Consider the following 16,224-nt stretch of genomic DNA (forward strand, 5'->3'; position numbering starts at 1 on the left):
CTAGCAGAATCTTTATCGCGTATTACAAATATCCAAACAGATTCAAACTTCGAACATTGAAAGATATACGTTTGATCAGGTATTTGAAGACGCAGGAGGTGATAAACAGAGTATGTGCAGATACAACGTGGATGTTAAATAATCGAAGAGCCAATCGAAGAGATTGCACATTTACGTTAGAGCATCCGTTGCAGTTGCTGACCTATTCTAAGAATGTACGTGAAAATTATGGATATTTAGCGATACGAAGACACGTGACAAAATTGCACGCTATGCGTGTAGAATCTTCAAGGATGTCATTATATTCAACGAATTATAATGCAGATTTCCCTGTTCGTTTGATGAATAAAGTAATTTTTCTAGTCGTTCGTGGTATCATATTCATAAAACTAGGACACTGTACAAACATTTAATGATATTAGAAACAGAGTTACGAAAAAGATTTCTCAAAGGTAAATTCCTTGTGTGAAAGATGAATAGATGGAGTCAAAAAGTACGAGACACTTGATCCTGACATTTGGAGGTCCCAGGTACCGTGTTAAACGAGTTTATCATCGTTCGACCGAAAATAATAGGATAAAGAGGTGGTGTGCACGTAGTAGGTGGCCTGTCAACAAGTTGTTGAACGTTACCTTGCAACCGGTTTCACCGATATGCGAAGCGTCACGTCGATAATGTCTCGGACACGAGTTTAAAGAGCTTCAGCCTTGTTGGTTTTGCCGATACTTTTTTTTTACCCTTCTGTTGGAAACCGATGGAAATTCCTATTCATGAGACGGATGGATTTCATCTGTCTTCGTTTCATGCACGCTACTGTTCATAAATACGACGAACGTTGCTAAGTTAAACGTATAAGATAAAGATATGAGAATATACAAACTACACTTCTTTCGAATGGAAACCTTCGATCTAACTGTTGTCCCTGATTTGTTATCCGAAGCAACATACACACGCAGTTAGAAGATATTAAAACTGCTGTAAAGATAGTAGTTAATGCGAATTAGTATAAATAAAAAAGTAACGATCGAAGGTAGATGGAGATTATTAAATTTATGGATTTACTGATTTACTAATTCTTGAATCAGCGTTTATTTAATGGAATGCGCGATAATTGGATAGAATAAAAACGGCTAAGTCACGATCGATACACATATTGGATTATCGAGAGTATTTGTATCTAGACGCACTAATAATAATATTTATCTTGATTTCATGAAGTGTCAACGATTCATTAAAGATAAATATAGAATTCTTGAATGATGCAGCTATATCCCTTATTCCAGTTTCATTTAATCCCAGCTGCGAGAGGAGGTAAAAAATTAATAGCAAAGAAACGTTATTCTATCATAAGTTGGAAATGTAATAGAAATATTAACCTTTCGATTAAATTGCACCAGATGCTCAGATACTTATGGATGGTAATGTAACTTGATTACGTGTACGCATTATTACGACTCGAGAATCTTTATGATCTCTCTGTGACCTATCTTTTAACTCGTTTCCTTCATTTTTCCCTTTTTCGTGTCGCATTCCTCGTTCACAATGTCGAATCGTTTTTTCATACAGATCACGACCGTACTGGAATCCCAGTTACATCATTTTCCGGCTTCCGCGCGATTCACGTCGAGGGAGCGCAAATTGGCGATTTAATCACCGCGTTTCCTTTCGAAATCGTTTGGAACGTTCAACCATTCGGAATAACTACGGTTTCGAGGAAATGGACATAGGCCGGGCGAAATTGTTCTTTAGTTAGCGAAGAGTGAAGATTTTCGCGACTTTTTAAAAAGAAGATACACGAATGCAGACATGTGATGAAGTCACTCAAACCGATGAACAATGAAAAATCAAAATGATACGATAAATAGATTATTAAATGGAAACTGGCTTCTTTTCTTGAATTATACAAAATTTGATTTTTTACTTATTTGGTATCGTTTAAGTTTTATATATTGTAAAAGATGACTCAAGAATTTGTAGACATAAATCATCCATAAATCGGCAATCGTTGCTTTTCTTACGAAGGAATAATTGCTAAATATGAATTTTCGTGATCAGTTAATCATTCGTTATTTTTCTTATGAATGAATAATCACTGATGATCCTTAGACATAATTCTCCACGATAAACTGAAGAAATGGAGGAATTATTTAATTTTCACAATATTGTCTTAAATTATTATATGAAACAGGATTGTCTGCATTATACGATCAATATTTATTAAATAAACGCTGATTCACGAATTACTAGATTAGAAAATCTGTAAATTGATTATTTTACACAACTTAACAATTTTCGATTGGACGATGATCAAAATTCTGCTAAAAGCTGATATTTCGCTGTTAACCGACAAAATCACTCAAAGTGACCCGTTTTATCGAAAATTAAAAGAAAAAAACACTTCGTTTCATCCATTATTCTTTTGATCACCAAAAACGCTCAGTAGCCCTTCAACCTTTAAAGATTCAATTTCCTCGAGAGTGACCATGAAAACTGACAACGAGTGTCACCAAAAGCAAAAGCAAAAAATAAAAAAAGGAAAAAAATTAGTTCTCTCTGGCTGCGGCTTTCATCGAGATAGATTGGTTGCGGTGACGCGATTCGATATCAATCGATGGCACATCAAAGGGAAAAGCCGCGAAGCAAACAAACGTAATAAAACAGAAAGCACAGAGAAAGAGGGGAAATCTATGCACCCTAGTCACGGATGATGATGGCCTCGTCAAGGTGGACGATTGACAAGATTTACAGGCTAAAGGGAAGGAAAGACAGAAACTATGTATGCCGCATGCATTATTAACCGCCGACTTCGTCCTTCGTGCAATTCGGTCAGACTGGATTCATATATTTCATTTGATACGACGCCGACCTACTGACCTTAACTGTGCGGAACTTTTATATGAACAAGGAGACTACGCTAGCATTGAGTTTATTTAATTGAGATCGTTCCACGTACCAGAGAAGGTATACAAACGCCTGGAGACGAGAAACGGAGACGACACAGCGGGAGGATTGTGATTATCTCTGCGGACTTGCACGAAATTCAAGGTATTCGTGATGATACGATGGCGAGTATATGTCGTTAGGTACGTCATATATTATGCTTGGCTGGTTACGATATTTATGTAACGGACGTTTCGGGGGGTTCTCCACTGCAATTTTATCACTGTTGCAAGCATAAAATGAATTATAAAATTTAGAAAATTTGGAAATAATTAAAAGGTTCGATCAAATTTAACAATGCCATTAGTGCAGATATACGGATAGATGTATTCTTTAACGTTTGCTATCTTCGACGTTTCTGTAAAGAAATGTGTTTTATAAATTTTTATTAACTTTGTATTAAATTTATACGTAGATATCTGTGGTAGCTATTACGTACAATATTGAAAAGTTGATACAATTTGTAAGCCAAGTCCTATTCCAAGGCCACCAGGCTGAATCCAAACTATCTATTAGATTTATGTAATGTCAAGTGTAGTTAAACGATTAAGGACGTTTACTTTTAGGTCTAAAGGATCTTTAAAGAATGTCGAGGCGCGTGCGGAGTATAATAACGTCTCTTGCAAACGCAGCGTAACTATAGTAATAGTCGTATTCGTTACGTTTATACAACGTTAAGTAGCTCTTATTCGAGATGATTCTATTTTTAAAGAATTAACTCTCGATTGCTGATCGGTAGAAACGATGTTATGACAAATTCTCTCGTTATGTAATCAGCTACAGGATACGTTAGAACGTCTGGAGTAGTTTCTCTTATTGTAACAACAATTATACGAAGAAGTAACTTCAGGTTATCTCGTTACGTGAAAAAGTAATTTGAGAATATGTAGTACTATCGTTTTATACAAATAATTTTTCTTTATTATTTAGAAAAGTTTTCCTCAGTTCCAATTAAATTCTTCCTTTCAATATTTCTCTTCGTTATAATATACACTGTTAGTCAAATTAAATTTCTAATCTCCATAAATGAAATTCTTCTGCGAGCTTTTCATCGCTCTTACACACTTTCTAATTACTCCATCATAGATCTGTTATTACGTTTGCATTATTATGTGTGTTGTAACATAAATATTATATCATACTAAAATATTTATATATTATGAGTAAAATTCGTTAGAGTTTTTTTAATAAATATAACGAATGGCTGAAGTTTATCGCTGGTAATGTAGGAACAAACACAAATATTTTACTCGGACTATTATTCGAGAGGAGCGCAACTTCATCTACTGCACAGTTTTTCGTCCACTAGACGCAACTTTCTAAAGGTGTAACAAGCCGAAGAGATATAATCTCCTCTTGGAACTATAGCTAAAGAGGTCTTTGACCTTTCCAGCGCGAAGCATTATTCCTGTCTTGACCAAACAACTCAAAACATCTTCTCAATTATCCTAATCATACCTCGCAAGAAACACCATTCGACAGATTTCTTACTATGAGTTGAAAGAGCAAAGATGTTAAACACAGCTATTGAGAATTGATTTGAGAATTATACTTCTGTTTACTCACTGTATCTTTCCTTATGGAGAATCACAAGTTATTTTAATAGAAAAAGCTACAAAACTTCCCATTCGAAACAACTTGTTGATCGTTTCTCATAAAAGTTGAGTCCCTAATTATCAGTCACCCTTTTCTTAACATCTTCGAAATGAACGTTGTGCATCCTTTCGAATTTCGTGGTAAATGGGATAACATTCCTTGTCAATAAAATCTCATTCGATCATCCGATCCTACTCCAATTTAAGAAACCTTTCTCTCGATGATACGGATCAGAAATGAGAAAAAATTCAACGGGAAAATCACGCGATACATATACCATGATGCATCCACGGTGAAACGTTACCGATGAAATTAGATAATTGACTTTCATGCTGAATTAGCCACGGAATGCCTTCGATCCTCCAAGAGGCTAGTAATTTTAGAGAAAGTCCCGCCATTCTATGACCGTGGATCGCTCTTTGATTTCGTGTTATATCGAAAGCAGTTCTCGAGGATACAGTTTCGTGGGAATGTTACCATTTTTTGGAATTCGTTTTTAAACCTTGATCGTCTAGCGTGCAATCATTCTATAAAACAGAGTTGATCTAAAGTATGATAAAAATAGGTCTCAGAATTGTGTTTGTTTAATCTAGAGTTATGTATCTCAAAATCAAATTATTCTAAGAAAGATGATTATGCTGATAATGAATGAACGAATACTAAACTAATACGATTCATATTTTGCGAATACAGTTATGTATACAGAAATAGTACCTAAGTAGAGAGATGTTATCTACTAAATATTATAAGATGTGCTTCTTTACGTATCTTATTTTAGAAAATATCAAGAAAAGCAAACGTGTATTGATGAAACTTAATTTTTCTATGCTGATACTGCTTAAAGGGTTATTAACAAAAAAAAAAAAAAAAAAAAAAAAAAAAAAAAAAAAAAAAAAAAAAAACGAAAAGCTAGAGGTTTTTTAAACGGTTATACGATATGTATTCTACTTCAGGCCTGAATTTAAAACAATAATTTGAAACTCGTACGAGAATCTTACGAGAAGATATCTAACTTCCATCTCAAGATAAATCTACAAGTTACAAATTTCCAATTTTCCAATTAAATCTATTGAAATATAATATCGTGGTTTCGATAAATAAATCGTGTTAGAGATCTCAGAGAACACCTGCACGATTTCTAGGTAAATTCTCTGACACGTGGGAATGTTTTAATCGTTCTCAAACAAAATATTTGCAGTTTTATCGAACTGAACAAATATCAGAACGAAGCTGTACGCTGAAGAATACTCGGAATATCTTCTGTTGATCATATCGGATTTTGTGTTGTTGCAGAGGGACGATAATCTATATATCACTGCATATATGTAAATTCTCGATGACTGGTCCCTTTCATGCGCAATCGATCAACACTCCTTTCACGATATACCGAAGGTTTCAAGTGTCCATCTTTAAACAGCCTTTAAAATTCGACCTTCGATGCTGTAATGATACTACTCTCTTGAAATATCTAATCGATTCTAGCCCGAGAATGTGGTTTTAGAAAATGAGAGAAGATACAAAATATTCGTAAAGTCTATAAGCCTTTGAAAATCTTCAGATCACAAGATTATATAGAAAAGTACTAGTATTGATAAATACTCCTTATATTAGTAAGTGTTCTAATATTTGTACCGATGAAATGATCGATAAAGATGATAGATGACAATTGCGATAATACAGGAAACAGTTTTATGATTCATCCGCTGAATCGTAAGATAGCGTAGTTAGTTAATGGTTGCAAATAAAGAACGGATGAAAGAAATATCCTCATGTTTGCTCCTCGATCTTCTACTTTATGACGCGTATCATTGGAATAAGAATTAAAGTTTCTCTGCAAAAAAAAATGTGTAAGGCTTATTGGCAAATGGAATAAAATTTATCTAGTTCTATGATTAGATTTTGATGATACATTCTATGCTACAGTTTTAGGTACGTAGCTACACTCGATATAGAAACGAAGGGGTTAGTGAACCTTCGTTTTCCAAAGCAACTGTCTCGATACTCGAACACAAACATTTCTAATTTTGACGACTCGCAAAATCTTTCGTCTATTGCAAGTATCGTAGAAATAAAAATCTAGAAAAAATGTTATAAATTTTATAAGCTAACGCTACGCTAATCGATATCATTCGCACTCTGATTAACAATTGAGGAACGTTTCGTCCAGAATTATTCGCGGTTTAAAACGAAGATTGTGAAATGAATGCTAGTTTAAAGAAATTCGTATTCTTACGTCCATCTTCTAACCGTCTCGATCGCGATCATTTTGATTCGTGCAACATCTTGAGGCAAGTTCGCGTGTCGCGAATCGCTGCAATTTCCCAAGTCGGCCTCAAGTTCGAGCAAAATGATAATCAGATTGATCTTCATGAGATTAGCCGGTCTGTTCCGTACACCGAACGAACTTAGCCTCGATTTCGCGCCATGTTACAGTTCACAAACGGCCCGGTTCATGAAACGCGTGACCAGCCCTCGAATTTATATAATCCGCCAGTGTTGATTAAATAATTTCTTCGCGTGAGAAAATCGTTCTGTCGTGTCTGATAGAAAAATTGCTGAAATTTTCCAACGTCGACCGCGTTAACGGGCTACTTATTGCAATTGCACCGCTGTTGCGTTGTTTGATAACGCACTTCCTGCATCGCATAACCACACGTTACAAGTACATATGTATATGTATGTTACGGTTAATGCATTAATTCAGCAAATATATATATTTAGCAAGTTAATAGGATTATTAACTGAACGTATAATGACACTTTTAAAGACCATTTTTATCGACTATTTTTAAAAGGCATTCGTTTTACGCTGACAGGTTGTTTCCATTTTCATTCATGTCAAATTAGTATTTTCCTATTCGATCATAGTAACGTTAACAATCGGAAAATCAATAAAATTGTACTCGTCATATTTCTTTCTCGTGATCTTCATTTCATTGTATATTCCGAATTTAATTTTCGTACAATAAGATGTTCACCGTGCACGTTTATTTCATCCATTGATTCGATAAATCAATGTATATCTTGCGAGCAGTGAAACGTAAAATTTTACTATTGGAACTGAAGAGCTTCGTCGGCTCCTTTGTGCAGTCTCTCCATTCAATTTAAAATATCGAACCATTGGTTCGTAGCAACCTGTATGATATGACATCATGTAGGAGGTAAAAAACACGAGGACGTGGAATAATTCAAAATACCTTGAATAATGAAAAGATGTCAGACAGGACATTTTACTTAGAAAGAACGCTACTAATATTCATTATACGATATTTATCAATTATCACGATATTAATAGTATTATTACTTGTTTGTTCAATGACTACCAGATATTTCTAAGTCGAATCAGAAACATTACGTAAATACGTGCGTCGTCCAGTGAACGTATAACTCTTCAAATTTTCTATTTTTATCGTGACATACATATACCTGCACGTATTGTGCCTGCTGTGCAGTATCGAAAACGGAAAGAGTAAACAGGGGTCGCAGTTGGTATGCCAGGATGGTAGATAGGGCATGCCCTTGCCTTGGAATACCAAATGAGGAAGGTATCGACCTTCTACGGTCGTGCTATCAGCGTTACCATGATAACACCCCCGTATGACAATCCACGCCAGAGTCAAGAACACTTCTTTACGGTTTTGCTTCTTAACCACGTGCACACACGCGTAGTATTCTACGTGTCTCTCCTTCTCGGTTATTCTTTTATTTGTGTCAGAAAGCGAGGAAAAAGGTAGAAAGAAAGAAAGCGAGAGAGAGAAAAAAACCGCGACAAGCCCTTCAGACTATGGTAATGACGAAGAAGTAAATTCTGCCCGGGCACAAAGCAAACGTCACGGGGAGACACCTCAGGTACACCCTGCCTCGTCGCCAGTCAAACACAATGGAACAAAGAACTGTACTGCACTGTTTTGCTGGTTCGTCACTTTTGTTTCCCTCGGAGCTGGTCTATATTGTGTACTGAGCGAATCTTGTATCAGGGAGGATACTGACGAAGTTAGTCGTGTCAACGTCCTTGACTTTGTATCAACAATTCAATAGGTTTTGTGTCGTTTCGACGTCCGGAGCTTTGCTAGAACTTCCAGATGGAATTTTTAGTTCGAAGCTTTAATTCAATTAAATTTATTGGAAAAGACAAAGTAATTTGTCATTTTTGAATGTGGGTAATTTATCCACCTTGGAATTCTCTTATTTCTTTCAATCGTATCGTTATATTTGTATTGAAAATTCGTATCTTCAACGAAAGTGACTTATCGTTCCATTATGGAATAAATAAGTGGAATTACTACTACGCTCCAATTTTCTATTATCATGTTACTCGGTAAAAACTATTCCCTCGATGACCACGCGTACATAACGTTATATAATGACAAAGTAACGATAATATAATGATAATATACGTAAATTATATAATTAATATGTCCAACGAATCCAACTAATATTTGATAATAGATGAATATATAATATAATATAATAACTAAATCCAGTAATAATATGGAATGAAAATAAACGAAGCAACATTAGAAACGTTAAAAGTCACAAAGAGTAATACTATCATGAAATATGGATATTATTTAAAAAATACTCGACAAAAAATCAACTACACAGTCACTCAAGACGTCAAGAACGAATTCAAGAAAATTGACCCCGATGAGAACTTCCTGCTACCGAGCAATCGATAATACGCTCCAGGGGTACGTGATTCATTGCGTGCCACGAATGGGTCAGGCTCCATCGTTTGAAATTCGTCAGAGGTTCAAAATTATTCGATCACTCGATTTCATCCGTCTTAAACGTTCGTCGCTTTGCTATGAGACGCAAGAACACAAAGTTTGCCGCCAGCACAAAACAATTAATCAATAATATACAATTTAAATGAACACAACAGTCGTACTTGAACGAGCATAAAGCACACGTATTATATAAATATACCACCGGTAATACCGGTTTTTTTTACTCAATGTTTTGGTCGCACGAATGTGAACGTGGCTTCTGAATCAACTTTTTTTTCTTTCTTTTTTTTTTACTGTTGCAATTGCGTAATGACGCGAGAATATTTTATCATTGCTTACAATTGGACACTCGACATCGCGGAACAAGATGTAAAATGCTGGCGACTTAAGGTCATTCTGGTATAGTTATTTACTATACCGATTCCGTGAATCGTAGAGTTCCCTTGACCCAAAAAGATCCTCTCGGACAATCACCAATTTCTGTTAGTGAAATTTCTCTCGCTATTACGTACCGATATCTATCTGTCCTTCCAGTAAAATTACCAAAGTCATAGAAAAAAAAAACGGTATTTATCGTTCAGAACCGACTGCGTCGCATTTCATTATTATTATTATCAGCAAAAACCTTCAATTTCTATATAGTTATATATTTTTTTACAGGGTGTCTAATATGTCACGTAATATAGTACTTCCGACTAGGGAATGGTCCGATGTTCAAAATTAAGACGAAAATGTAGAATAAAATTCTTCGTCGAAAAGACTTAGTTCTCAAGAAAATCGAATTTGAACGTTTGTCTAGTATAACACGAGTTTGACTGATTGATTGGGTATGAATGAACAAAACATAGAATAGAATTTGTCCATTTAGGTCCTCGTTTTCGAGACGACGTAATTTGAACAGATGTAGCGGGAAACTGTTATTTGTAAAACTCGCATTTGATCAGTTTTCAAATTTGGTTTTCTCAGGAACGAAGCGACGTATGATGAAGTTCTATTCTATATTTCCAACTGACCTTTTCACGTAGGATCGCTCCCTTGCCATTTTTACCATGATTACTGGGACACCCTGTGTTTATAAAACGAACGTATAAACAGTCGTTTATTCGCGATTTTATAGTTATTACCGTAATACGGTAAATTGGCTGGTACTAAGTGATAAAAGCGACAACACGTGAATTTGTATTCCTTTTAAACATGATTGGATCACGAGGTAACAGATCGCAATATAACGAAACCGATCACCGAAAAGGAACTGATACGAATGGCGAGATATGAATATCCTAGTCGACAAGGCGACTGCCGGCTGCAGTATCTATTTATCACTGTCAAGGGCACCTATGCAACCGGATCGTCTCTCCGCAGTCATTGTTAAACTCATTTCCGTCCCTCGATTGCCCGTGAGTGCATTGAAAATTGAACCACCAGTTTATGGCTAGCAAGACCCCCTCTCTTCTCATCGTGGACATTGATGTCACTCGGAAGAGGACTGTGTTTGGAAGTAGTCATACGTAAAATCATATTTTTAACCCGTTAAGGCTCAACATTTCGTCAGTATGATATTTCATTTGCAGTTCTTTTCTTTTTTTCAATTAACTTGCATTATTGAATTATGTTCTTTTAATTGTGTAATGATTATCAAAAGGAATTCCAGGCATTTAGTTGATATCTTTCCCTTTCTTCCTTCTTTTTTCTTAGTCCCTTTATTACGCTTGAAACTATAGTTCTACAGAGCCGATCAATAAATTCAATGTACGCTTAACGCTCAAAAATGTTTCCGCGTTTTATCGTTCGTTACTTCTATTGTCTCAGTCAGCGTAATCCTTCTCAGTCTTCTGATATTCTGCGTTTGCCTTAAGCTTTAATTTTATGAAGAACTTGTAACGCTATGATAAACTGCTTTTCTTTTTTAAACCATGGAAATTTCTTTCGTCAATTATTACTGATTTATGTGTCAGGCTTTTGTCCAATTTTTTCTCTTATAGCTTTACCTGTGTCAGCAATTGGTCCTCGATTGGCCCTTCGCCTTTTATTTGAAAAGAAGAGATTAATTTCAGATATTCTTTTTATGTATCTAATAGTCCCATATTTACAGAATATTTCAGTTATACTATGATTAAATATAAATTATACTTATAGAATGCCTAAATGCGAGATTTTTGTTCTTTCTTCTTTTTCATCCATTTAATTCGTTTTACCTTTACGTATTTGGAATCGGCATATTCCTTCCGTCAGAAGTTGTTAAATATCTTTCCATTATGGTGTTCTGAATCGGTGGATGCAATTGAATTCAATGAGTCCCATTAGCTTTTATCTCGTGTCTGATGTAAATCCGTCTGAATAATCGAATATGAACGAAGCTTTGTATTTAATTCCAGGATGGTTTATTCAAGCCGTTTTAGAGGCAATCCTCGGTCCTTCAGATCCAATTCAACGAATCCTCCACTTCAATTTCGATCCGAGAGATTGGAATCGCGCTACTTGAACTCGTCTAACCGATGACGCCGGTTTTTAACGCTCGATTTCCACGATCTTGTTTTACAATGTTTCGCTGTCTTCTTGAACTCGTGTGATGCCTCTGATGTTTTCCGTTTCAAGGCAAAGTTCTTTCTAGCTAAATGCAATTAACGGACTAGTTTTCATGCCATGCATCACATGATACGATCTATACATACAAAATACATATAAAATAATCTACTTTGCTTCTTTTCTTCTTCCTCATCTTCTTCTTAAAATAAAATATGTATAATGTAATTTTAAAATGAATAGGCATATTTCAGTGTCAGTATAGATTTCTATATATTCAGCAGATTTATTTCTTCGTAGAAAGAACATATTTCTTTACACTCCATAGGTTAACTAGGTCGTTTAAGTTCAACCTTTTTTTACCGTTTCTAGCCTTTCCAAAATTCTGGGACACTTGTCAATGTCTTTATTGTGTTATAGAACCATTCGTTCAGTCAAATGTTTAAAACTTTTTATAATGAAACGTATATTCTTTAAGAATTCTTATAAAAGGAAAAAATTCAAGGGTGAAACTTCATTCGAGTAATCATCGATCCAGTTTATCTATATGGCAAAATATTAATAAAATTGAACTGTATAATATTATATAATAACATTGTGGAATTAAAAAATGATATGATATTCTGAAGAGAATATGAAATTACGTGGTCTTTCGAAGGTACCAAAAGCCTATCTCGATGACTGTTTAGGCTAAAACTACCAAGAAGCCACATCATGGCAATTAAGTCTGCTGTTTACACCCTACGAAACGTATACGCGAAGCTATACGAAAAAAAAGAAACCATAACGTGACAATAATTAGAACCTACTAGAATGATTAGCACCATAATCTACAAAATATTTATACCTACGTACCTATGTATGTATATTATTTTAATTGTTTGAATTAAGAGGAGAAAGAGGAATCATAAGGTAACTGAATTTTTTCAATTACTCCGATGAATTGCTAACACGGAAGTGGACATCACCACAGAGAAAACGAGAAATATCTAATTCCAAAATGTAAATGCAAACACAAACGGAGAAAAATTCTTCTAAAAATTACTTTGACCACTCAAACAATAGCAAATCTAACTACGTCTATTAATATAGTTTTAGTGTCAAAAGACAAGCTTTACTCCTTTCTCCGCCATACAGTTTGCAGAGAACACATCTCATACTTGCACGCGAAATCATCTCACGATTCTCGACCGATGATTCATCGCGAGGTATATAACGTTAAGAAGTAAGTAGGGCCGTTTAAAAACAAAACCGCTAGACGATTCGTCGCGGTACGGTCTGTTGTAAGTTTCCATTCGTTCAACGACTGTGTTTCTCGTTTCTTGAAGGAGATTTTTTAAAAATCGACTTCGATCGAAGGATAATGTTGGCGGTGGAATTGTCAGGTAGATTGAACGTGGCTAGACGGCAGCTCTATGAATAATTACAACGTCACTGCCGCATTGTACGTATTTACACGCCGACCTTACGCCACTTTCCACCGTACCAACGTTTCCAGGTACTCGAATTCCGACTCGTTCCACACTTCGAGCTGATTCCACCGAGTACGAAGCACTCCGCACGCCCACGAGAGATGTTCTCTAATACCTTGATGACGTTCAATGGATTCAAGCGGGTTCAACTATGTGCCTCGACCGATCAGAGAACTCGCGTTATTCCAATGAAACTCACAGAAGAAAGAGCAGACAATTTTATAATGGAATTATTGCGAGATGAAGAGATTTTTCAAAGACATAGCTATTTGCGATTTTCAGGTTTTTGGGATGGGAATGCTGAAGATTCTATTGGTAAAGAATTCTTAAATATTACGTACAAATTTCAAAGGATTCAAATTAAATTTCACAATCAATATATCTTAGAATTGGGGATCGTATGATCAGAGCATTGATGGACGCTGAATTCTTTCGAAAATTCAGTAATTTTTAATTTATTAATTTTTCAAGAAGAAAGTGCCGAAGGAGTTTGTTTCCGAAACGTTATCTTACGAAATATTAGAAGAAAATGTAAAATCTTCGAAGAAGTCAAATCAAATCTCGTAACCAGAAGATAGAAATTATAGGAGACAGAAATCCTCAAAAAATTCAATAATTTCTGATTCATTAAGGAGGGTTATCTTTCTTGACAATCTTCTTACAAACTCCAACAAATACCAAATATATTTCTAAAAAAAGAGAGAGAAAGAAAGTATTCTCTGGACAAAATGTCTTCCCAAAACAAAATTCTTTCTGTGCTATAAATATTTTACATTTCAACTCACTTACCATAAATACTATAAATAAAATCACTTGCTCTAAGAGGAAGATACAAAACCTTCCAGACTGATAAATTCAACCACCTCAAACCCCAATGAATCTGTATACCATCCTGCTGATATTCTATGTATACCTCGCTTTAGTATTCTAAACTTTGTCTCGAAGAAAGAAGCGAAGGAACTCCAACGGGATTTCCGGTGCGACTTTCGTGTTTGCCACGAAGAAGAGCGGAGTGTTAGGCGTTGGACCTCGAGTTTATCGAGATACGGAGGATCTTTCCAGCTGACGTGGCTCGTACAGTGTGACCTTCATCGCTCTACTTTACGAAGGCAAAAGTCTAAGTGGGGGGTACGTACACCTTTTACCCTCTTCCTATTCCACAATCTCTCCAACGCTTATCTACTTACGTATACGCAAGGATAAGTTAACAATATTAACACTACTTTCTCGTAAACTTTCTCTATTTTTATCCATGAACAACGTCGATTAACCCCTCCGCGCCCACATCTTTTACCCATGCTGTCATACTGTTCGTCTAATTCACATCTTAACCCATTAAGGACCAAGTAAAATCTAGGTTGAAGAAATAACGATGAAAAAAGTATGAAGCACAATTTTAGCATTCTGCTTCACAGGTTACCGCTAAGTTATCGACAAACATTTCCTCGACATTGTCTCCCGTCGACAATTATCATTGTATTTGTAGACACATGTTATCGTTGATTATACACCCTTAGCTAAATTCGCTCCTGTTTCTTACTGAAATCTATGCTACAGATATTTCTTGTAACTTCGACAGAACTCGCTTCTTACGACTTTTCGACAGAAAAGGTGACTCACAAACGTTAGTGAACATACATGCACATGTATTTAAAGAATTATGTACCTACGTGTATTATGAAGTAAAAGCGTGGGCGAGAAAGGGACAGGGTCTGAATCCCTCAGCGCGAAAGGATTTAAGCTAATCTAAATCAAATTTTATTTTAGATAGAAATGAACGTGGGTGAAGTTAGATTTTCTACGGGGCAGAGCCCCTCCTCCGCGTTTGATTTACTTTGCATACGCCCCATTAAAACCACAACACAATTCAGAATGATGATTTTGACAACGTATTAAAAAGTTATGAAAATCGGAGGCGGCGTATAATTTATGTTACTGTTGAAGTAACAAGATGTTAACGATAACTTTCATCATTTTCCTTTTCCGCTTTATTCTTTTATGCGCGGAAATGAATGTTTGGATACAGACGCATATTCGATGATAGCATACGGCGATAAACGTAATAATTGCTGGCGAGAGATGATATCAGTGAAATAATTGTCGATGGTTTCAGCGTTTTGATAAATAAACACCGGCGATGAACTCGGTGTCAATGAAATCGTGTCAATGAAAACATCGTCGATGAAACGATCGTCTGTGATTCATAGACAACCCCTACTTCACAATGTTAAAAAATAGAATGTAACTTAATTGAAAGCAACGCCTATGAAATTTTCTGTTGAGAGATGAATAATTAGAAAGATTAAATATCCTTTTTTTAACCAATCAAGGACCAATGTTCCGTTAGGACATTTATCTTGCAATTTCATTTTAGTTAATTCACATTAGTGAATTCATATTATGATTATGATAAAGAATTCTAATTTGCTCAAAATTTATTCGTTATTGTTTCTTTTTCCATTTGGATTTTATAATTTTATAAAGTTTGAAAAAGTTGAATGATAGTTCATAGCGCTATGATAAACTATTTCCTCTTCAAATTATGGTACTACTTTCTGTGCATTCTGATTTATAGTGGCCTTCTATTGGGTTTTAATAACGTTGCATTTATGCAATTTTTACACATTTCATTGTTTAATCCCCTTAATGAGTTAATTGCGAAACAGTTATATCAATATTTGATTTTGTGAAATATTATCGAATGATAGCCTTCCTCCAGAACTTAAGTGAGAAGAATGTGAAAAGAAAGAAGAGTAAACTTTCTCTATTTGTCATACTGCGGCGCTAACTGAAGAGACAACGACTAATGGGGGGTAGGAGCATCCACGATGATGCGAACCAGATTATGAAAATCAGAGCGAACCACGTAGGTTAAAAGCTCGTTGCGGCAAGCGATAATGATGTCACTTTTATTAGCCTCATCAGGGTCAAAGCATCCTCGACAGGGGATCCACTATTACCTAA

General features: G+C 35.5%; 2 protein-coding genes across 9 annotated transcripts in view; one reads left to right on the forward strand and one right to left on the reverse strand.

The window, feature by feature from the left end:
* LOC122566007 (mitoguardin) overlaps nucleotides 1-16,224 on the forward strand; it is a 44,975-nt gene that overhangs the window by 15,608 nt on the left and 13,143 nt on the right. The window contains exon 1 of one of the 5 annotated variants that reach the window (XM_043722671.1): nucleotides 14,252-14,388. The exons of the other annotated variants lie outside the window; for them this stretch is intronic. The gene's annotated coding sequence lies outside the window, so the exon portion shown is untranslated. Of the gene's footprint in view, nucleotides 1-14,251; nucleotides 14,389-16,224 lie in introns of those variants that run through there. 5 annotated transcript variants of the gene reach the window in all.
* The window catches only part of LOC122566008 (protein unzipped), a 34,280-nt gene that overhangs the window by 14,251 nt on the left and 3,805 nt on the right, over nucleotides 1-16,224 (reverse strand). The window contains exon 1 of one of the 4 annotated variants that reach the window (XM_043722676.1): nucleotides 10,279-10,534. The exons of 2 other annotated variants lie outside the window; for them this stretch is intronic. Coding sequence is in view for 1 of the 2 variants with exons in the window: in XM_043722674.1 (XP_043578609.1) it covers nucleotides 6,770-6,775 (6 nt within the window). In the remaining variant the exon portion in view is untranslated. Of the gene's footprint in view, nucleotides 1-6,769; nucleotides 6,791-10,278; nucleotides 10,535-16,224 lie in introns of those variants that run through there. One more of the 4 variants, XM_043722674.1, reaches the window with a different exon arrangement.

The sequence above is a fragment of the Bombus pyrosoma genome, linkage group LG3 (assembly GCF_014825855.1).
Source record: "Bombus pyrosoma isolate SC7728 linkage group LG3, ASM1482585v1, whole genome shotgun sequence".
Classification (NCBI taxonomy): Eukaryota; Metazoa; Arthropoda; class Insecta; order Hymenoptera; family Apidae; genus Bombus; species Bombus pyrosoma.